This window comes from Sceloporus undulatus, chromosome 2 (assembly GCF_019175285.1).
Source record: "Sceloporus undulatus isolate JIND9_A2432 ecotype Alabama chromosome 2, SceUnd_v1.1, whole genome shotgun sequence".
NCBI lineage: Eukaryota > Metazoa > Chordata > Lepidosauria > Squamata > Phrynosomatidae > Sceloporus > Sceloporus undulatus.
In genome coordinates this window covers 167,684,021-167,706,253 of record NC_056523.1, presented here as the reverse complement: position 1 = coordinate 167,706,253, position 22,233 = coordinate 167,684,021, and the positions used below count along the sequence as shown (strand labels likewise).

The following is a 22,233-nucleotide window of genomic DNA, read 5'->3' as shown; positions in this document are numbered from 1 at the left end:
TTTAACATCAGAATAGATTACCTGGGACGACGGTGGTTTATCTTTTATTTGAGGTTTCTAAGCTGATACACAACTTTCATAGATACATTAGCTGTGGATCCCTGCTTGTGCAAGTAAATGGGCTAAAGACCTTGGAATATCTTACAGCTCACAGCTAATTCCTTAAAAGATGTCCTCATTCCTGAAGCGGGCAACAAGGCAGTGTCTCTGGGCTGCCAGAAGGGATTGCTCAGCATCTGAAGTCCACTCACCCAGATCAGCAATGCAGCATTGTTTATTGTTCTTGACCAGGATGTTCCTACTTTTCAGGTCACGGTGAGCAATGGCTGGCTTGCCCTGGGTACCAAAGATCTCCACATGGAGGTGAAGAAGCCCACAGATGATGGAGGAGGCCAAGCGGAGGCAGGTCTCTACATCAAGCATGGTGCACTGCAGGTAGTCATAGAGGGAGCCATGCTCATGGTAGTGGGTGATCAGCCACAGCTGTGTGCTGGAATTCCTGGAGGTCATGTCTGAAGCGATGAACCCTGCAGGGAGGGGGAACAGGTGGGTAAGAAGGTCAGAGGTCGGGAGGAATGGGACAAGCACAGAGCATCTCATGAGAAGGGCTGGTGCACCACTCTGTGTGCGTGTGCATTGGTGTATATCAGATAAAGGAAAGCAAAGGAAATGTAGAAAAACTGTTAAAGACAAGGGTACATATTCAGGGGTAGCTGTGCTGGCCATACAGCAAAATAACACATAGTTTTGTTTTGGGATTTGTTTTATTTTGTTAAAGACAATGGTACATAAATAAACATGCCCAGAGCCTGGAAAATTTACTTTTTTGGAGTACAGCTCCCAGAATATCGTCAGCCAACAGGGCCAATGTGTGTGTCAGAGAAAGAAAATCCAAAATAGTTGATAATGATAAAAACAGTTTTTAAAATGTTGCATAAATAAGCATGCACCATTGCTCAGGGCCTGGAGAATTTACTTTTTGGTCTGCAGCTCCCAGAATCCCCCAGCTGACAAGGCCAGTGTGTGTGTGTGTGTGTGTGTGTGTGTGTGTGTGTGTGAGAGAGAGAGAGAGAGAGAGAGAGAGAGAGAGAGAGAGAGAGAGAAGGAAGCCCAACATGGCTGATCATGCTGAAAAACTGTTAAAAACAATGTAGCATCAGTAAGCATGAATCACTCCCCAGAGCCTGGAAAAAGGACTTTAATTAGTTGACAACTCCCATAATCCTGCAGCCAACATATACTGACTGTGGAAATCTGGCAGTTGTAGTACAATAATGTCAATTTTCTAAATGACCTGGGCTGTTTTGTAATGTACAAAAGATGCTATGCACTCTACATCCTGGGTTAGTTGTGGGTAGAATGGGGAAGTGGTAAGTCTCCAAAATTAAATTGTCAGAGCTCTGCTTTGAGAGCCAATGTGGTTTAAGCATTGCACTATGACTCTGGAGACCAGGGTTTGAATCCCCACTCAGCCATGGAATCCCATTGGATGATCTTAAGCAAGTCATACTCTCTCAGCCCCAGAGGAAGGCAAAGGCAAACCTCCTCTGAACACACCTCACTAAGAAAACCCCACAATAGCCTTAGGGTCGCCATAAGGTCACAATAAGTCACAAAACAAGGACCTCTGCCACTTTTTTGTTTGTTGAAGCTGAAACTAACGAAAGTATCAAACTGTTATGTGTAATAAAAAAGTTATACATAAAACGTGACTTTATCCTTCCACACTAATAGTGTGAATCCTGAAAGGAAGGATATCAGCAGGGTCCAAGGCCAATATGGTCCATCTTACACCTACAAAACCATAATATGTTATACCTTCTTTCTTGTTTTTTTACATCCTTTCCTTCTTTTCATTTTTCAAACAGCCATAACCAAAGTGAGCAGGATCAGCTAGGAAGCACCTTTCCTCCCATTATGGTTCTCATCCTCTTGGGCTATTCTGCCCTCTCTATATTTCAGAGGAAGGAACTGGCAAAAGCCCCTCTGAGGATCCTTGCCCTATGAAATGCATGCAGTCACCATAACTGGATAGGCAATTTGAAGGTACACACACACACACACACACACACACACTTAGCAACCCACTACTGAGAATTCATAGTGGTGCTCCTAGCCTTATTTCAGTCTCTACCAACGGAGGACTGCATCCTTCTCTCCCCTCCTTGAATTTTGAGAGGGTGCCATTGTATGTGTATGGGCTGGGTGTAGCAGGCACCACACAATTCCTTTCACATCTCTGGTTGGTTCTGCATTTGTGTACACCCCTCCTATGCTTTTCTTCTGAAGCCCTCATGGAGCAAATGGTCTTCCTATGCAGGGAAAAAAAAGGAATGGCCTGTTCCCTAAAGAGAAGGAAAATCCAGCTGCTGCTGCTGTTGCCTTGGGCAATGCAGTTTATTGCAGACCTGAACAACTTGGAAGTTGGCAAGGGCCAAAATTAAAATAGGCTAAAGTTCTGCAGGCCACAGATGGGTTTTTATTGGCTCACTTTCCAAATAAAGGTTTAATGAATGATTAAACTGTTTTGCAAATAAACCGTATTATAAAAAATGGAAATTTCAATTAATACAATAATATTAATAAATTATACTTAAGATTTTTACTTATCATGAAATCACATTAATGTTTAAAAATTACTTTGCTGTGTGGTACAAGTTTTAAAACATTTTAAAGGTTTTCTTGCTGTTAACAATATTTAGTTAATGAGGAAAAAAAGATAGTATCCATATGATGTAAAGTGCAGATAGTAGGAAATGAAAGCTCACCTAAGATGTTGTCATGCCTCAGCAGCACTGTGTTGTAAATTTCAGTCTCCCGGAACCACGATTGCTCATCCCGGGAAGAGAAGATCTTGACAGCCACGTTCTCTCCATGCCATATACCACGCCACACCTCACCATAGCGCCCTTTGCCTGTGGAGAGAATGGGTGGGAAACAAAATTTCCAGCTGGCTTGTCTTGTCTACTTTTTGTTTTGATCTACATATAAATAACATATATCGTATATACTTGACTGTAAGTTGACCTCATGTATAAGTCGAAGGCAAGTTTTGGGGCAGAAATTATGGATTTTGATATGACCCATGGATAAGTCAAGGGTAAAATTCAGAGGCATATAGCAAAGAATCTAAAGGATGAAGCAAAACAAAACAGTGTCAAAGAACTTACAAAATTCCAGCAGACATAGCTCTTTGTGCTCATTCCTAAGGCTGGATGGATGAGAGAGTAGAGGGGATCGGTGCTTCCAGGACAGATTATACTCTTCACACCAGGGGATGGGTCCTTCTTTTAAATAATAGTTAAGATACGGTACTTACATTGAACTATGGATAAGTCGACTCAGGTTTTTGGGGTTAATTTTTTGACCTACATTTCTAGACTTATACATGAGTATATACCGTATGCTGCCATGTGGCTCACAAGTCTACCCGAGTACATCCACATACATTCTTTGTTATGCCACGGACAGGTAAGAGTTCACTTCTGACAGGGATTAAGATCCAAAACCTGCCAACCCGCTTTATGAGCCCTGACCAGAAAAGTTGGTACAGAACTGCGAACACCCAGCTGGAAGCAAACAGTCTCCCAATTCAGTACCTTTTTGGGCTGGAAGGGATGGTATATATTCATTAAATAAAATTATGGTTTATGGTGGTAGGAAAAAAACCTGACAGCCTTTTATTGTGGCAAGTAATCACTTCAGACAATTTTTATTCATCTAGGAAGGACTGAAGAAAAACAACAGTTTACCACAACATGTTGGTAATGCCACTTTCCTTTAGCTAATGTTAGGCTTGATCCAGGAGGTTTTAGTGGTCTGAACCTCCAAACTGGAGGTTTCATTCACCACATAATTGAGGGTGAAGGTGGACAGCTTACTATATGTACATTTTCCCCCTCCAGGGAAAGCCTTGGAAAACTAGCTCTTCAAGTTTTCATTTCCATTACACTGAACTACACAAATCTCTACTGTGAAAGGCCTGACTGACTAGCAACTGTGATGTTACTAACATATCTCTGTAGTCCCTGATAGTTTTGCAGTTGTTTTAAAATGTTCGCAGATTTGTTTAAAACACATATTGAGGAACACATCGACATATGAGCTGTAAATTTTTTTTATAAAAAGAAAACAGTCAGAAGATACAGCATTTGAAAGACAGTGAAGAGTAAAGATTTTATCACATGGGAAAAATCGGGGGCTTAAACAGCCATTATCCTGTGCAAAACACGATATTGTATTTAAGATTTTCACACATGCTATTAAACAGGCAATAAATAGCAACAAATCATTTTCAGGATTTCCCTGTGAATGATTTGTTGTTGTTTATTGCCTGATTATTGCCTGTTTAATAGTAACATCATGTGAAAATCTTAATTGAGATATTGTATTTTGCATGGGATAATCACGGTTTAAACCCCCAATTTTGTCCGCTTTCCCGTGTGATAAAGTCCTAAAACAAACAGTTCAACTAGTGCCAAAGCTGCAGGTACTGATTTATTGACAATATGCAGTTAAAACATTTCTATACCACTTTAATGGTTGTGACTCTATCCTGTGGAATTCTGAGACTTGTAGTTTGTTGAGGGACTTGAAATTTTAGGCTAGAGTAGTGTAGTGCAGTTCTTTGAACTACAATTATCAAGGTACTCTGAGCAAAGGAACTGAGAATTAAATGGGAGTATTTTAGGAAATGTAGTCCAGAAGAGTAGACTACAGCTCTCTAACAGAATTCTAAGCTCTTTTTCAAGTTATAAATCCCAGGATTCCATATAATGGATGACAGTTAAAGTGGGATCAAGTTGATATTTATTTATTTTAATTTTTATGTTGCTTTTCTCCCAAAAATTGACCCAAAGCGGCCCACAAAACAAAAACATTTTAAAAACTTTACAAATTAAAAAAAATACAGTTAAAATAACCAAATTAAAACAGTTCTAACAAATTCCCCCCTTCTTTATATACCCGATATACCTGTCTAGTATAGATCTTCTTCATGCTTATGATGTAAATTGCAAAGCTAGATGCACAATTTGAAGAACCAGCCATGAACACACGTTGAACTCTAAAAATGATTGTCCTCTAACTATTTCAGCAGGCGATAACAATACCAGTTATTTAAATGTGGCTAAATTCTAGCCATGTTCTTTTCTTTGCAGTAAAAACAGTCCATGTGCTCCTAATGAAACATAGCATAAAAAAAGACTTCCTTTGACAATCTTTGTTGATGCATACTGTTAATTTATAGAAATGTTTACTTTCATCTCCTACGGGATCTTAACTGATATGTCTTTTTTCATCTTACAGTCTTCTGTAGCATTCCTTTATTTATATGCTTTGGAACATAGGAGATTTTGGCAAGGCCCTCTCCCCCGCAAATTAAGCTTACTGTGTGTGATATTTGCCCCTTCTTTCAGCACTCCAGTATTACATTTCCCTGTCTAGCTGTTCATCAGTCACCTCTCTTAGCAGGGTCTCCATAACTGTAAGTCAGCCTGCATCACCTTGTGAACCCAAATTCTGCTTTCTAATATGTGAAAGTAATTATCTTTAAAGAGTGAAACTATGGACTGCTTTGGCAAATATGTATTTCTCAAACACATGACTGCCAGTTAATGGAAAAATGGAAGGGGGGAGAGAAGGAGTGATGATGGGGAGAATGTAGATGGGAGTCATTAGGAAAGGGTACTTAACCCTTCCCCTGCCCATCCATTTCCCTCCCAAATGCCTTCTCCTCCCATGTATATGCATACATGTAGCATCACCATAAGGGAAGGAGCTACAACCAAGCCCTCATGAGTCTGGCTAAAATTTCCTTCAGCTTGGCTGGTGGTGAGGCATGATCAGAATGGTAGTTTGTCAGAACCTGGAGGGCCATAGGTTCCCCACCCAATTTACATGATAGTTTTTTGGGGAGTGATGGTGGTGGACAAATGCATTTGCTTACCAACACATTCAGCCAGTGTGATCTGCCGAGCTACAGTTCTTTGGACAAGGAAGGGCAGCCCTGAGCCACTCCCGGTGGTGCAGTCATCATCCATCAAATCCTGGATACATTTTGAAACAAGTGATGAAGCTTTTGCAAATGATATGGGAAACACACCTCATAAAATAGCAAAATTTCATATCAGTCTGCTAAGCCACATAATATAATGCACCTGGTCATCATCCTTATTTTGATGTAGCCTTCTTGTCTACTTTTGCGTCCTAGACAACTCTACACACAAATGCAGATATCAAAGCCAGCTTTGAAAGACAATTTAATTGGGTCTCAGGATTTACTTCCAGGAATAAAAAAAGACAAAGGCACTGAAAATATATCACAGACAACAGTCTCCATTTTTGCGGTGGCTCATGCCAGTAATACAAGATAGATGGAGACTGTGTGTCTCTCTTCTTGGACTGCAACTTGCACCAGGCCTAGACATCACAGCCAATGGCGAAGAATGCTGGGAGTTGCAGTCCAACAACATCCAGGAGTTGCCCATCCTTGCCATGGCCAAATGCTATCGCCTTGACTTCAGAAGGCAAGCCAGCAGATGGGGAAAACAAAGAAGATGAGCAGGAGGGAATTTAAGGGTAAACAGGCAAGAAGGAGAAAGAATACAAAGGAAAACAAAGGCAACCAATACAAGTGATTCTATTTGCAGCCAGGTTTGGGGCTCAACTGGGGGCTCTAACCAGAGCTGTGGACCAGCTTGCCACTAGCCTACAGCGCTTTATAAATAAATAATAAATAATAATAATAGCCTTCTTCCTGCTTCCTTTTGTGAAGGCTGCTTGGAGGCAGGAGCTCAAGGCAAGAGCAAGACACTGAGACACCAACTTACTTCTAAGGTACTGTCGCCAATTACAGATGACTTCAAGATGAAATCCATGTCTCCTAGTTCATCACATCCAAACTGCATTTTCCTTGGCTGACTCTGGGACATTTTCCATAAAACAAGTCCCACCAACACAGCGAGGAGCACAATGGTGAACAGTGGAACCAAGATCATCAGGAGAAGGTTCTTAAGAGATAGGCCCATCTGACCTTCACCTGATCAGAAAGAAATAAAATGTTTTGATTGGATTTCTGTTGTGTTTTGATGGTGATGACTGCTTTGACTCCACCAAGTCCACAGAAATGGCAATATGTACAAAAGGAGACTGTATTCCCAACCTATACGATATTACTACTACTACGATTGGTACATGAGTCCAGGATTCCTTTCCCTCAGTGGCCAACTGGATGCTGTGATGGGAAGTTCCCAGGCAGGTCCTGAGTCCAATAGCAAACTCCCTCTTATGTTCTCCATTGCCACAAAAGCTTAGGCTAGAATAAACCAATTAGTCCCAAATGTGCTCCTGGATTCCTTGATGATTTATGCTTTATATTAAAATGAAATATGCTTTATATTAAAATAAAGTAACACGGTTATCTTTTTGAATCCCACTATTTAGTCTCAGTGAATGAATTACGAATTGTAGTGTAATGACAGAAGGAGAAATAGTTCTCCTGTCCACTTTTCCCCACACAATGCCTAATTAATTAATTAACAGCCTAATGCTGGAAAAAAAGATTTCTGCTGAAATTTCAACTTAAAGTTAAGAAATAAATTTAATTCACCTGTCTCTTTTCTTTGTCAAATTTCTAATTTAAGCCATACAATAATTGATTTTAAATAGTTGCCTTCATCTTCTAAACTATTTAAAATAAGCATAAATGGTGCCAATCAAGATGCAGATGAGTACACCTGCATGGAAGTATATGTACTTCTTATTTCCCTGTCTAGTTTTATCTACAGATCGCACTCACAGCATGAAGGAATGAAAAGAAAGTAAAAACATGTCAATTGATATGAGTTGGACTTTCCCAACATTCACTTCCCACTTGACATTGTTCCTATTCTGTTGTTCACCCAGTGGGAGACATTTTGGAAAGTGTTTCTTTTGCAAAAAGTCATTACCAGATATTTTGGGTTTGTAAAAGAAACCCTTTCCAAACCAGGAGAACAACAGAAGAGGAATGACGTCATGTGATAAGTCCCAGCCAGAGATGCTATCATCATGCAGTTTACCTGCTTCGTGTGATAGGCTCCTAAATACACCTCAGTTGGAATGAGCTGAACTTTCCTATCTTTTAAAAAATCTACCATGCAGATGAATGTGATGGAGAGGGAAATTTTAGATGGGGAAGTTACTGCACTCTGTGCTGCATCTGAAGAAGTGTATATATATCCACAAAAGCCCATGCTAAAAAAACAACAACAGTTAGTCTTAATACTTCCACATTCTTTTTTTCTCCCTCTCCCTACATTCTTTTTATGTTGCAAGAGACTAACAGAGCTATTTGTTTGAAAAACAAACAGGCCAACTTCTTTCACAGCCTGTGTGCTGTTCCCAATTTGAAGCCTGGGCTACACATTTTAGAGCAGGGATGGGAGAAAAGGTGATGAATACTGGTAGCCAGGGACGTAGCTAGGATTTTAGGAAGGGGGGGGGTCCAGACTAAGTGCCACCATTATAATGGGGCTTGGGTGTGGCGGCGTAGCAGCACACACCATTCAGTATTCTAATGGAAGGGACCCCAAGAACCCTCCCCCCCTTGGCTACATCCCTGTGGTAGCTGTAGTCCAGTAACATCTGGAACATCATATTATTCCATCTCTGCCTTAAAGAAGACAGTGGACCCTTGATATCTGTTGGGGTTTGGTTCTAAGACCTCCCCCCCCTCGATACCAAGAAGAAACGTTGATGCTCAAGTCCCATTAAATACAATGGCATAGTAAAATCAAGATTTGTTTTTTGTAAATTTTTATCTTTTAGAAATATGTTCAAGCATATGCTTGAATCTGTGGATTAAATATCCATGCATATGGAGGATCAACTGTATAACCAAGCACTGAAGGATGAAGGTCTTTTTATTGGAGTAAAACCACAGTTGACCACATCAGAAGAATGTCTCACGAGACACACTCAAGGCATGCCTACACTGGCCAATTACACTGGTTCCTGCCCCACTCCACCCCACCGTCACCACAACCTGTCTGAATGATGTGAATACTCTGGGAACAGCCTAGAATATTCTGGCTGGTGTATATGAGCCCTTGGTAGGGAAATTTTACAGGATGCTTATACCGTTATGAAATATGTTCCTCTATGAGGGTCATCTGATACTCACTGAATAGTCTTAAAAATAAACCTGGTAAAGAAGGAAATTTCTAGGTCTTTTAATCATAAAATCATTTAGTGTTGTTGTTGTTGTCGTCTGCCTTCAAGTCACTTCCATTTTATATTGACTCTAAGGCAACCCTACTATGGGATTTTCTTGGCAAGATTTGTTCAGAGAAGGTTTGCCATTGCCTTCCTCTGAGGCTGAGAAAAAGCATCTTACCAAAGGTCACCCAAAGGATTTCTGTGGTCGAGCAGTGATTCAAACCCTGGTCTCTTGGAGTACTAGTCCAGCACTTAAACCACCATACCACACTGACTGACTCTTCAGTAAAGACCCTGTGCCTTAGTGGTATTAAATACTTTGTTGCAGTTTATTCATTTTAATTTACATAGTGGCTGTATTTTTTGATGATCTAATCTGCGAGTAGGAACCATATGGCCCTGCAGATGTGGCTAGGCTATAATTTCTGACCAATTTAGCCAATTCTCAGAAATGCTGGAAACAGCAGTCCAGAACACTCGGAAGGCCATGTGATTTCCAACCCTGCTCTAGAGTAAAAATAGAGATCTGTAAATCACCATTTAATGTTTAATCTAGAATGCAATTTGACTCTCATGAGATAGAAGAGCTATCACAATGTCTTATCTGAGGAGAAGTGATAAGGTGGGAGAAAACACATAATTCCCATTTCTACCCTCCCTCCTTGTGTGGTATGATCCCTAAAGGAGAAGACCAACAGACATACCTTCCAACTGGATGGTGAGATTCAAATTGCACATGTTGGATGAGCAGCATTTCATGCCAAAGTTTTCTAGAATGGAGCCCCTGCATGTCTCATATTCCTTTTCCAGGCATCCTATCCTGTGGATAATTTCTCCAGCTGCCCGATGTTTGCTTACAAAACACAGCACTCCAGAACAAGTGGAATTTTCTCGACACTTTGATCCTTGTTTGTCACAAAGACAGGTCAGTTCACCTACAGGGATGTGAAGGAGGACAGGATATATTTCACAGGATGTTTCACCATTTGTTTTTCAGCCTCTTGACACAGCCAAACAATGTTGCAGGCAGCCACACATTACTAGTTATGTGGCTTAAATGTTTTTGGAGGCAGAAAGACTAGAAGCTACTGGATGCGGGTTGAATCCAGATAAGGCGGGGAGCGGGTTCTTTTTAGGCCTCCTCCTGAAGGCTGCAGCGTTTGGTTGCCGCGGTTTCCATCTGGGTCAGATCTATCCAGCTCCTAAATTTTATGTTCTTGGTGAGGAAATGTTCAGATTGGTAGGAATGATATTGGTCCTGCCCTATTCTGCTTTGGCCCATCCATTCTGCCCTTGGCTTTGCCACCAACTGTAAAAACTACTGTTCCCTAAAACCCTACCCAAACAGGAATTTTGCCCTTTAAAGGGGAAAAAAAGATTCCACAATCCTGCTTTAATTGAGATAATCTCAATTCACCACCTAACCCCACCCCACCCCACCCCAAATTTCTTACCAGCAATAAAGCTTCTTGAGAGATTCAGGATCATCAAGAAAATGCCCATGAGAACTCCTTGAAGCATTTTGTCTGCTGAACAAAAAAGGAGGTTGAGTTAATAATTAAAATCATAATAACCATCAGTGGCGTCACTAGAGTTGGTGTCACCTGGTGTGGTAACTCAGGGTGTCACCCCCACATTTACCTCCTTCCATATCACATCATACAAAATCCTTAGTAATTTTTGCTGCTAATGTTATCATAAATCGTAATTTCTGTATATTTATTTATTTATTTATTTATCTATCACTGAATGTAATGGCAATAGTTATGACATAAAGATCTAGCAAAATCAAAACTATACCTTTAAATTACAATATCATACACACAGCTTAAATTTGTTTACATGTACATAGTTTCATGTGATTAAAGTGAAAATTTGTTAAGATGTGATGATTTTATTTTTATTCATATGTCTTTATTTCAGTATCTTACAACACAATTATTCTCTTTACACTTATAGTTCTACACAAACAAGAAAGAAAAGAAGGCATGTTTGCCAGAAGTCATTATATATATATATGAGAAGAATTAAAACAAACTTTATAAAGAAAAGAAGATAAAAGTTAGTAAAATTTTGTATTAGGAGCATATTGACTATAAAACATTAACTAGAACTGTAAGTGTAAAGAAAATAAATGTGCTGTAAGATACTGAAATAAAGACATATTATTAAGATGTGATGATTTTAAAGAAACTTTAAGAATAATATTTTTAAAAAATTAAAATTTGAATTTTAAAATTTAAAATAATAAAATTTAATATTTTTTTTAAATCCTGAGGCATCTTCTTTCTCCTCCCAGTGAGCAGGTGTGGGCTGCACCAGGTGATACCCCATTCACACCATCTCCAGCGTTTTAAAGGGATACAGGCAAAGGCCACAGCCTGTTACTACTAGGGTTACCATACGTCCGGACCTCCAAACCGGGAAAATGTAGGACAAAATTTTCAAATGTAGGACACATTTTTGGTGTGTCCTACATTTGAATAGGAGCCTCGCTGAGGGGAGGCTTTCCCTTGCCGCCTGGGCCCCCGGGCCTCGCCGCGATCGCGGCGGGGAGTGGAGCCCAAGCGGCGAGGGAATCCTCCTCTGAGGGAGGCTTTCCCGCGCCTGGGCCCGGGCCTCGCCGCGATCGCAGCGGGGAGCGGAGACCAGGCGGCGAGGGAATCCTCCTCTGAGGCAGGCTTTCCCTCGCTGCCTGGGCCCCGGGCCTCGCCGCAATCGCGGCGGGGAGCGGAGCCCAAGCGGTGAGGGAATCCTCCTCTGAGGGAGGCTTTCCCTCGCCGCATGGGCCCTGGGCCTCGCCGCAGTTGCGGTGGGGAGCGGAGCCCAGGCGGAGAGAGAAAGCCTCCCTCAGCTTGCCATATCCTGCCCGGGGGCGAGGGCAAACCGGGGCGGGACCGTGCGGACCCGCCCCAAACCGGGAAAGTCCCGCAAGCCTAGTTACTACCAAAAAGCACAATGTCACCTGGTGTGGTCCACATCCCTGCACCCCCTAGTGATGCCCCCTTTTCAAACAGTCTTCAGTGGTAGCTGTTTCATGAAAAATGTATGGTGTGTATACTCTTACACTGCCTCATTCTGTTTGTTTGATAAAGAGGAGTATCCACAATAGGATGTTCCATGCAAGTAACAGTAGAAACAAGAGGAACAAATAGAATAAAATAATTACTACTACTACTACTACCCCCCCCCCAAAAGACAGGAAACTCCATCAAGAAAATAACAATGCACATTGTGTCCTGTTTAAAGGTAGCGAATGCTCAGGTGAGCACATCTATAGTGCACAAGAACTGGCAGGAGGAAAGCTGGCCAAGCCCCAAAGTTTACATGGTCCTAAAAACAGAAGCATGACCCAGGCAGTGCAAGGGTTCAAACGGAGAAAGCAGCCCAGAGTAAAATCCAAAGCTGAGGGGATTTTCCAGAAAGATTAGTCCAAAAGGACATACCAAAGGTCAGAGAGCATGGAAGCCAGATATGTCAGAAGAGTTGCATAGAAGTTTGGGAGCTCTTGTCTGCAGCAATGAAATGGTCTGGATAGAGCTAATTTATCACCATCTGTTCAACCCAGTGTCCTCTGTTTTAAGTAGAGTGGGGCATTGCCTAAACTATTGCTCCCAGCCCTTTAATTTACATTTCTGGAGAAGGTGAAGTGTCTGTGCCTCCTCCTCCAGATCTGGAGCTGGTGTCTAGGATGGACTGGGCTTGGTTCCAGGCCAGATTGTTAGCCTTCTCCACCTCCAACTGGGGCCCGCCATCCTGGCTCTCCTCCTCCCCTTCTTTGCGCATGGAGGCTTCCCTGTAAAACCTGACACAAGTGCCAAGACACAGTTGCCTGTTATTTCAGCAAATTTGCTTTTGGTTTTGTGTGTGTGTGTGTGTGTTTTGGCATGGTGTTTCTCAGCCTAAGTTGGGGCAAACACCTGGAAGACCACAGTTTTCCATGATTACCCCTAGACAGAAAGCCAGGGGAACTTTTCTGCAACTTCACTTGCCAGGCTTTGAGCAGCAAATGACTAAAACTGTGGTATACAAAATGGTGCCATCCAAATGTTTGGGACTACTAGTGTCTTCAGTTTAGCCAGCCTGCCCAATCGTCAGAGATTGTGTGATCCAAAATATCTGGAAATCACCATGCCAAAATATACATAGACATGCCAGAATAAGTCATCTGAAACTTGGATGTGAAGTTTAATTCCACAAAAAGTTTTAAATAAAAGTTTAAAACCCATGTAGAATTTTAGTGTTTTCACCTCAATTACAAAATAAAACCTTTTTTTATTCAAGCCAGCCTAGAAATACAAATGGAATAACACCTACAATGTAAATTAAATTTGTGTTAATTAATTCCATTTATGTTAATAGGAAAGTATGTGTTCCATTTATGTTAACAGAAACGTACGAGCACAATATCAGTGCTAGAATAATTTCTGCATAATTCATTTGTACACCACACTGTCTACACCTGACCTCCACAATACCCTCTTTATCTGGAGATGGTGTTCCAGGGAGCTCTTCAGGACCTTACTAAACCAACCCATGAAAAATGGGGATCTTTTAGAAGGTGCTTAGAAATCTGATTTCAGCTGTGGTCTTTCAGCTTTGGGGCTTTTATTCCTCGTCTCCACCTCCTCCTCTCATAGATGGATAGTATTGGTTCTTGTCAGGAGGTTTTGGCTTCCAAGGATGCTGAGTTAGCCCTCTGATGTTCTGGGGATGAGTTCTTCTTTTGCTGTGTTTGATCCTGGTTTGGTTCCAATCTGTCCCCACTGTTTCCATGAACAAAGGCCAGCTGCTGGTGGTTTTTCCCCCCCAGCAGGCTTATCAATGATATAAAAATACTCTTTACAGATATTCAGAAATATTTCAGCTGCTTCACTAAGGGAGACAGGAGGGTTTGGGTGGTGGGTGGAGGGCTTACTTCTTTGTTCATTTTCTTGTGAAACAGAAAATCTTGCCAAACTAAACTCAGTGGCGTCTTGACCTCACCCATTCTCTATCCAACTGTTGCAACCCGCTCCTTTATTAAAAGAAAAAAAAAACTTGAATAAAAATAAATACAAAGTATAAAATGTGGGGCCTGTTCTGGGAGTAGTCTGGGGGCCATTTTTGTTCGTTGCTCACAGATTCCTAATGTAAACAAGCTGTGTGTCTCCATTTCCTGCTATTCACAAATTCCAGCATGCAGCCAGGGCGTTGCAGCCTCGACAGGAATCAAGATTGCTTAGATTCTGTCCTTGATGGGGGGAAATAGAGGCTTGTAAACAGAGCGAGTTTGTGCATTCACAAAGGTCTATCAGAAGAAACATATGCAGTAGGGCTCCAGCCATGAGGTCGCCTAGCAAGCCATTACACAATCCACTCACCCCACACAGGTTGCTTGTTTGTGGCTCAAGGAAAACACAGGCGAGAGAACCTTGTTGCAGTTCAGTCCAGAGGGAAGGGTAGCATTTTGCTTCTCAAATACCAGCATCAGGACCAGTTGGTCCCTGCTCTTCTTCAGCACAAATTTCTCATCCTTTCCCCTGTCGGTCTTAACCATGATTTAGCATTACTTCTGCAATAACTCAAACCACAATTACAACTCTCCAAATGTCCTGATTTGGCAAGGACAATCCTGATTATTCCTCTGTCATCCCACTTTTTCAGCAACTTTCAAAATGTCCTACTTTCTCTTTCCTTCTCCTACTTTCCTCCTTTGTTCTCAGGTTACTTTCATTGCTGCAAAGTGAATTCAAAGTAGTTGGAGGGGAGGAGAGAGAGGAGAGGAGGGGGTGAAATTTTCCCCTTGCCAGTCAGCTCAGGTAAAAGCAAACTGCTTCAGCCTCTCTTAGCTTGCCTATTCTTCCTCATTAGTAATTTTGCCATCTTGACCACACATTGATGATGCTTGGCCACAAGTTTCCTGGTTTTCATTTGTGAAATGTTGGAGCCTATGCAGTTAATAGATATCAGGATTCTCTTCTTTACTAGGATTTGAAATCAGGATATGAAGCTAGCTAACACAAACTATGGCTAGCACTGGCCATCACAAAGCCAGTGGGAAAGAGGGACATTCCCAGAGAAGGCTGCTGGTGTGTAGACCATGTTTGTGTGGATACTGTGTTACATCTGCAAGGGACTGATCAGGTACAACTTGTTTCCTGTACTTATTTAAGGGCTTTTCAAAACAGAGCAAATGTTTTAAAAGGCTGCAGCATTTGTTGCTGTAATTCACTGGTTTTTTTTATTTATATTTTTTGTTCACATATATAGTCACTAACATCCTCTTGTGGTCTCTTCCAACTCTATGATTCTATGATTATCCATACATCAATCATCTACAGAAATTTTTTTGTTAATTATTTCCCAGTTATCCATGTGAATTGCATGCCCAACATTTTGGGCCCATTTTATAGTATAATTTTTCACTTTTTCTTGCTCCATTTTAATTCTTAATAGTAATTTGTACATCCTTGATATAATGTGGCTATCTTTATCAAATATTATTTTACCTAGATCCATCTTCCCATTCTCAAGTCTTTCAAGTTTGATGTCCATTTTACTTCTTGCGTGTTATTATCTATAAGCAAACCACTGCTAGTTTTGTTGTTGCTGTGTGCCTTCAAGTCACGCTAAGGCAAACTTATCATGGGGCTTTCTTGGCAAGGTTTGTTCAGAGGAGATTTGCCATTGTTGACCTCCTCATTAATTACTGAATATACTCATGTATAAGTCTAGAAATTTTAGTCAAAAATTGATTTAAAAAAAATGGAGTTGACTTATCCACAGGGTCAATGTAAGTACTGTACTTTAACTCTCATAAAAATAGAAATCATCTCCTGATGAAATGCAAGAGTGTAGTCTCTCCTGGAAGCACTAACCCCCCTGTACCCTTTCCTCTATCCTTCTGTGTGAACACAAACACTTATGCCTCCTGCAATTTGGCAAGTTCTTTGGCATTGTTTTCCTTTGCTTCATCCTTTAGATCCTTTGTTACACAACCCTAGGTTTGACCCTCAACTTATCCATGGGTCATATCAAAATCCATCATTTTGGCTCCAAAACCTGCCCTCGACTTACACATGAGATCAACTTATAGTCGAGTATATACGGTAATTCTTCCCTTCTTTTAAGTCTAGGCTTTACCTCCTTCCAGTCTGAGAGATTTTGGTACTTTAGCCAGCCATCTTCAATTAGTTTCTGATTTTTCATAAATGCTTCATGTGCAGTAGCCCACTGTGGTATCTTTCTATATATATTTTTCTTGTATTTGTTCCATACCTTCCACAGCACTCCTTTCAAAATGTTATTTAAATTCCCTGTTCATGCCATCCATAGCTCAAATTATAGCCTTCTAAACACAGTAATCTTTTGTCTTTTTGTTTTTTAAAAAACAAAACAAAACATTTCTGTTGTCCCAGACCATTTTCTGACCATTTTTGATGTCAGCTGCAACATTTCATTCCCTTGTCCTTGAGTGGGTTTCTTTTTAATTGCAAGACATATTGGAAGAGAAATGTCTCAAGCATGGAGTAGGGTGACGTGTCTTCCCTTTCCTGTCTTTTGCTCTTTCACCTTTGTCTTTTTTATTGTGGGGTTGTTAGTCTTTTTGTTGGTTTGCTATTTTATCTTACCGAGTAAATTGTATTACTGTACTTTGTCACATTGTTAGTCGGCCCTTCTTATACACTGATTTTTTTATACACGGATTCAAGCATCCAAGGTTTGAAAATGTTCAAAAAAAGTATAAATTTCAAATACCAAACTTTGATTTTCCCTTTTTTATAAGGGACACCATTTTGCTATGTCATTATATTTAATAGGACTTGAGCATCCACTGATTTTGTTATACACAGGGGATCTTGGAACCAAATGCCAGCATATAACAAGGATCCACTGTACAAGTCTGTTGTATTGTGAAAGGGAGTGCTGATATTGATAGACAAACAAGGCTGCATAGAGAAGCTGCAACAAGGCCACAGCAAGAGGCATTGGACTATACACTCCTAGAAGCTCCAGCTTTGCTTAGCATTTTTAGAGGACTTGACAATGAGATGCCAAGCAAATTACAATATATTATTTGTCTATGCATGAGTCCATATCTAATACATTTCCTCCCACTCTGTTTTCTTTTTTTAGCCCCCTTTCTTCCTCTTGGACAGCTCAAGAGCCATAACACTCCCCCTTTGCTCCAGCTGTTTCCCAGACATCTCTGCCCTTGATGTGAAATCCTGTGACCTCCTCCTTTTTCAGCTGGCCTGCGAGCTTGTAGTTCTCATAGACACTGTCTGCACTGGAGTCTCCAGAGGGATAGGCGAAAGAGACTCCCTCTTGCATGTCTGTTGCTTTCCAGAACCTCTTTAGATGAGACCTTGGAAGTCAAAAAATCAGATCCCTCTAAGAATTCACCCCAGAAATTGGGAAACAGTAAGTCCATCACTTCTCACACAGAGAGGAGGAGAAAGGTGACAAGAGTGAGTTGGGGGGGGGGGGCAGGAGTATTCTTTAACCAAAAATGTGATATTTCTTTCTTGGGCTACAACTGCCAGAATTTCCTAGCCATGATGACTACAGGACATGCCAGTTTCAGGATTCTGAGAATTAAAGTACCAAAAAGTAGTATTTCCAAGCTCTGTTTTGTCCTGTGTCAACTCAAAATGAAGGAAGCTGTGGATAAAACTTTCAGACTTAGAATAAATAACGTCTGTCCAATTGACTGTGACAGCAAAATGCAAGGCAAAGAGGCTGAAAGTGTCAAAATTAAGTGTAGCCTACTGGGCCTCACTTTATCCTAGTTCTATCATGATTGGTATTTCCAATAAGAGCCCCAGAGCAGCTGATTCTCACCTCTTCATTCATTCTTCGGGGATCCTGTAATTGCAATTAGTCCCTGCTCACTAGGCTGTCCTGATTCATATGGAAGGAAGGGAAGCTCTGAGCAGCTACTCTGAGAATCAGGCAGTTGCTAAACACCTACCCACAAGGGTCTTGTGATACTGAGATGCCCTACCTATAGGATTTGCCTAAGAGTAGTTAGACCAAAATAAGAAAAAGAGAACTGCCTTGTTGAGCCAGACCACAAGCCCATGTGGTCTAGCATTCTGCCTCCAAGACTGAGGGCCAACTCTATCATGAGGGAGAGTAAGGAGGCCACCTCAGGCAGCTGATGCTGGCTGTGACAGCAAAACTTTGGAGGACAGCTGCAGTGGAAGATACTTTCCTGCCACCACTGCTGAAGTCAAATTCACCTGCGTGGTCATCTCCTGTACATGGAACATGACAGGAAGGGCTTTGTTTGGTCTTTCACCCCAGGCTGAAAAATGTCTTGGGGTGATCAATCAGATCCCTAGGGAGAGGTATAACAAAAATGGCTTCTTGATTCCAGCTTCCCACTATTATATCAGAAGTATGCCAATTTGGAAAAAAAATCCAGTTTTGACTGTTACGGCTAAGACTCATTGACAGATCTATTATTGGCCATGCTAAGTCTTTGATACATGATCCTAGATAGGTTTGGTATCTGATTCCATGGGGCTCTTCTAACATTGTTTTTTTTTTTAAACTTTCTCTTTCTTTTTCTCTGTGTCTCCCTCTCTTACCCTTAAATGACATGGGGCCAAGGAGGAAGGGGAACGAATGCCACAAGCTAGAACTTGCTTTTGAGTGAAGAATATCACTGCTGAATGGAATTGGTACTTGTTGCATCTTTTGGCTGACACAGCAATTTTCAAGGTGCATTGAAGTCAAGTCCCGTATGCACAATGCTTCTGGAAAGACAGAGTAATAAATATGGTTTGAGGACTGTGAGCTGGCCACATGGGTGAAGCAATGACACGGTGGCTTCACTGCAGGCAGACTCCTGCACAGAACCACTCAAACCAAATTTGTACATGCCAGTTTACTCATGTGAATTGGTCTTAATTTCTATATTCACCAGTGTTGCCAACAAGCCTCGAAGATCTTCCCTGGAATGTTTTACCAAATCCAAAATCCCCAGAATTCCCCAATATTTATTATTTTATTATTCAGTCAAAATCCCCGGAAATAAATTAATTAAATTCCCCGGATTCCGGGGAACTCCCCGGAAATTGGCAACACTGATATTCACAGAATCTCATTTGTACATTAGGGAGCTTCCATAAGTCACCTGGTTTAGCCATTAGCCCTCAGAGCAGTTATCCTCTGAGCCTAGTGTTGCCCATTTAGGTCAGTGGTATTGTTCTAGGTTCTCAGCTGAAAAATATCTTCCTTATTTCCATTTCCTGGAGGTGCCAGGAATCAAATCCGGCATGCAAATTCTGCATGCAAGGAATGTGCTCTCCCATTGAGGTAAAGTTCCCCTTCTACCTAATGATTTTGTTTTGTTTTATCTTGGTTTCAGTTTCTACTCTCCTACTCCACTCACTCTGCACTGGGGTGGGAAACCTGTGGCTTTAAAGAAGCTGTTAGATTTTAACTCCCATTGGCTACAGGCTAGCTTGCAAATGCAAGTAGATAAATAGGTACCACTTTGGTGGGAAGGTAACAGCATTCAGTGCTGTCATGCTGGCCACATGACCACTGGATAGGCTTGCCATATCCTGCCTGGGGGCAGGACTTTCCCAGTTTGGGGCAGGGCCACATGGTCCCGGCCCCAGTTTGGCCCCTCCCCCGGGACCTCCCCCCCAGCAAGGCCCTCCCCATGGCTGTGTGCCACCCTCCCCGGCTTAGCCTAGAGAGCAGGTCTTCAAGACATCTGCCACTCAGAGCTATTGCCAGCCCACTTGGTATATATGTCTTGCAAAAGGCCTGACCTTCCAGGTTACAGTGAGCAAAGAAAAAAGGCCATAAATGGTTCCTGTTTCCCTGGGAGCCTAAATGCCTCCTCTTTTAAATGTCTACCAGGTCAGTATTCTTGTAATTCTTTATCACAGGGTCGTTTTTGAGGCCCTAAACGCCTTTACTTGTAATATGCAAATTTCTCCCAAAGCTGACCAATGGGAAAGAAGCAATCAGCCCTCCTCCCCTTGGGTTGGTTTTCAATGGCTTGGAAGGAAGAGATTTTGCCTTGCAAGTTGCTGGTAAATAATAGAAGGCTTTGGGGTAGCAAAAGGCTGCAGAAATAGTTTGACCCCCCCTTAAATATCCATGGCTCAGTGCTATGGGATTCTGGGAATTGTAGTTTCTTGTGGCACCAGAGCTCTTTTGACAAAAGAAGACTGAATGGAGGCGTTGCCTGGCTGGGGGCAGAGCCTCTTGCCAGCAGTGAGAAGGCTGCGATGATGAGGAAAAGCAGGGGCTCCTCTGGTGGTCCTGGCCACTTCCCTTGGCTCCCTCCCTCCTCCTCCTCCTCCTCATTCTCCTCCTCTCCTCTCAGAAACTCATTCCCACTCCCTGCTTTCCCCCCCCCCCCCCCCGCTCTGCACTTTGAGACCCCTTTAACTCAGTGCTAAGGAATCCTGGGAATGCTAGTGTTTGGGAGACATTGAGACTTCTCTGTCAGTGATGGCTCTGAGGCCACAATAGACTACAATTCCCAGCATTCCCCAGCACTAACCCAGGACAGTTAAGTCACTCTCAAACTGGATTATTTCCTAAGTGTGGATGCAGCTTTGGTGAGGAACTCTGGGCATTTCAGTCCAGCATTGTTTTATTTCTGCAGTGCATTTTGGACCAGAGACAAGGTGACCAGGCATCCTCCTCCTTTTCCAGGACATGTCCTCCATTTGGATCATGGCTAAGAAGCATGGATTTATAATTACATGGGTGTTTTTAGCTTTTATTTTTGGCCATGTCCTACATATTTTTGCTTGGATGCCCTACATTTTGGGGTGAGGGCATTGGTCACCTTGGTCAGAGAGCTTTCCAGGGGTTAACTGCCATTCTGCTGTGGTGCTGGAACAAACCACCATTCCCAGAATTCCATAGCATTCAGCAGAAGCAGTTAAAGTGGTCTCAAACCAGATTATTTCCCCAGTGTAGATGCAGCCCAAGCCTTTTGCCTCTCTTATGCCTGAGATTTCAAAGCCCAGCCTTGGCACCACAACAAACTACAAATCCCAGGATTCCATAGGATGGAATGATGAGAGTGAAAGCAGTGTGGCAGCAGCCTAAGTGTGCTTAATGCAGTTCTTAAGATGGTGCACCTCTTGCCTACAGAGTCTCATAAGACTTTTTTGTTTAACAACTTGTACCCATTAACTCCATTTCATGTCTCCTTTATTTAGTGGGGAGGAATACAGACAAAACAAGTCAAAATGAAGGAAAACCAAAGTCCCTTGACCAAAGGGTTTGGTTGTGGAATAAGCCTCTGAAATATGCAAAAGGCAATGTTAAAATCAAGCCATGTTCAATGCTCAAATGTGCTGTTTGGAATGGGGAGAGGGGGTTGGCCAGAAAGGGAAGTACATTTCCGTGATCTGTCTACAAATAATGTCAACATGTCCTCCATTTTGATCATGCCTAAGAAACATGCATTTATATTAACATTTCTAAAAAAAGCCTCAATTTTTTGTGTGTCCTCCATTTTTATAAAATGTGTCCTACATTTGAAAATGTTGTCCTGCATTTGTCCCGGTTTGGAGGTCCTCACTTATGGCAACCCTACCACTGGAGCAGTCCTCAGATAATGCTGGCTCTTCGGATTAGAAATGGAGATGAGCACTGCCCCCTACAGTCAGTTATGACTAGACATTCATGTCAAGGGAAAACCTTTCCCTTTTAGAATGGTATAGCCAGGGATGACTGGAGTTGTGCATTTACCCATCCCTGTTCTATATTCCATGTACCCTTTGAATGCTGTTTTTTCATTGCACTCAAAGAGCATGAATTGAGTCTATGGTTCAGATCTCAACAGGAACAAAAGCAAGTTACTGTCTCATCCAGCACCCTTCCCCAACCCAATCTCGAATTGGCTTGATTATAATAGGCCTACCTTACAGGGTCATTGCAAAGATTACAGAGAAGATTACCAGAAGCACTCTCAAGACCTTAAACAAGTCTTCTGTAAGTGCTAAGTATAATTCTGTGGCTAAAAATCTCAAAACCTCAAACACAATGACTGCTTCTGCTTTATAA

The 22,233-nt window shown here is 41.8% G+C and overlaps 1 protein-coding gene across 4 annotated transcripts in view; it reads right to left on the bottom strand.

Moving 5' to 3' along the window:
- The window catches only part of ACVRL1 (activin A receptor like type 1), an 82,030-nt gene that overhangs the window by 49,587 nt on the left and 10,210 nt on the right, over positions 1-22,233 (bottom strand). The window contains exons 1-7 of one of the 4 annotated variants that reach the window (XM_042454443.1): positions 22,091-22,186; positions 10,653-10,724; positions 9,903-10,133; positions 6,831-7,039; positions 5,948-6,047; positions 2,769-2,915; positions 252-527 (exon numbers count right to left, since the gene is read on the bottom strand). In XM_042454443.1, coding sequence (XP_042310377.1) covers positions 252-527; positions 2,769-2,915; positions 5,948-6,047; positions 6,831-7,039; positions 9,903-10,133; positions 10,653-10,719 — 1,030 coding nt within the window. In that variant the 5' untranslated portion in view covers positions 10,720-10,724; positions 22,091-22,186. Of the gene's footprint in view, positions 1-251; positions 528-2,768; positions 2,916-5,947; positions 6,048-6,830; positions 7,040-9,902; positions 10,134-10,652; positions 10,728-22,090; positions 22,187-22,233 lie in introns of those variants that run through there. The other 3 variants (XM_042454445.1, XM_042454441.1, XM_042454442.1) reach the window with 3 other exon arrangements.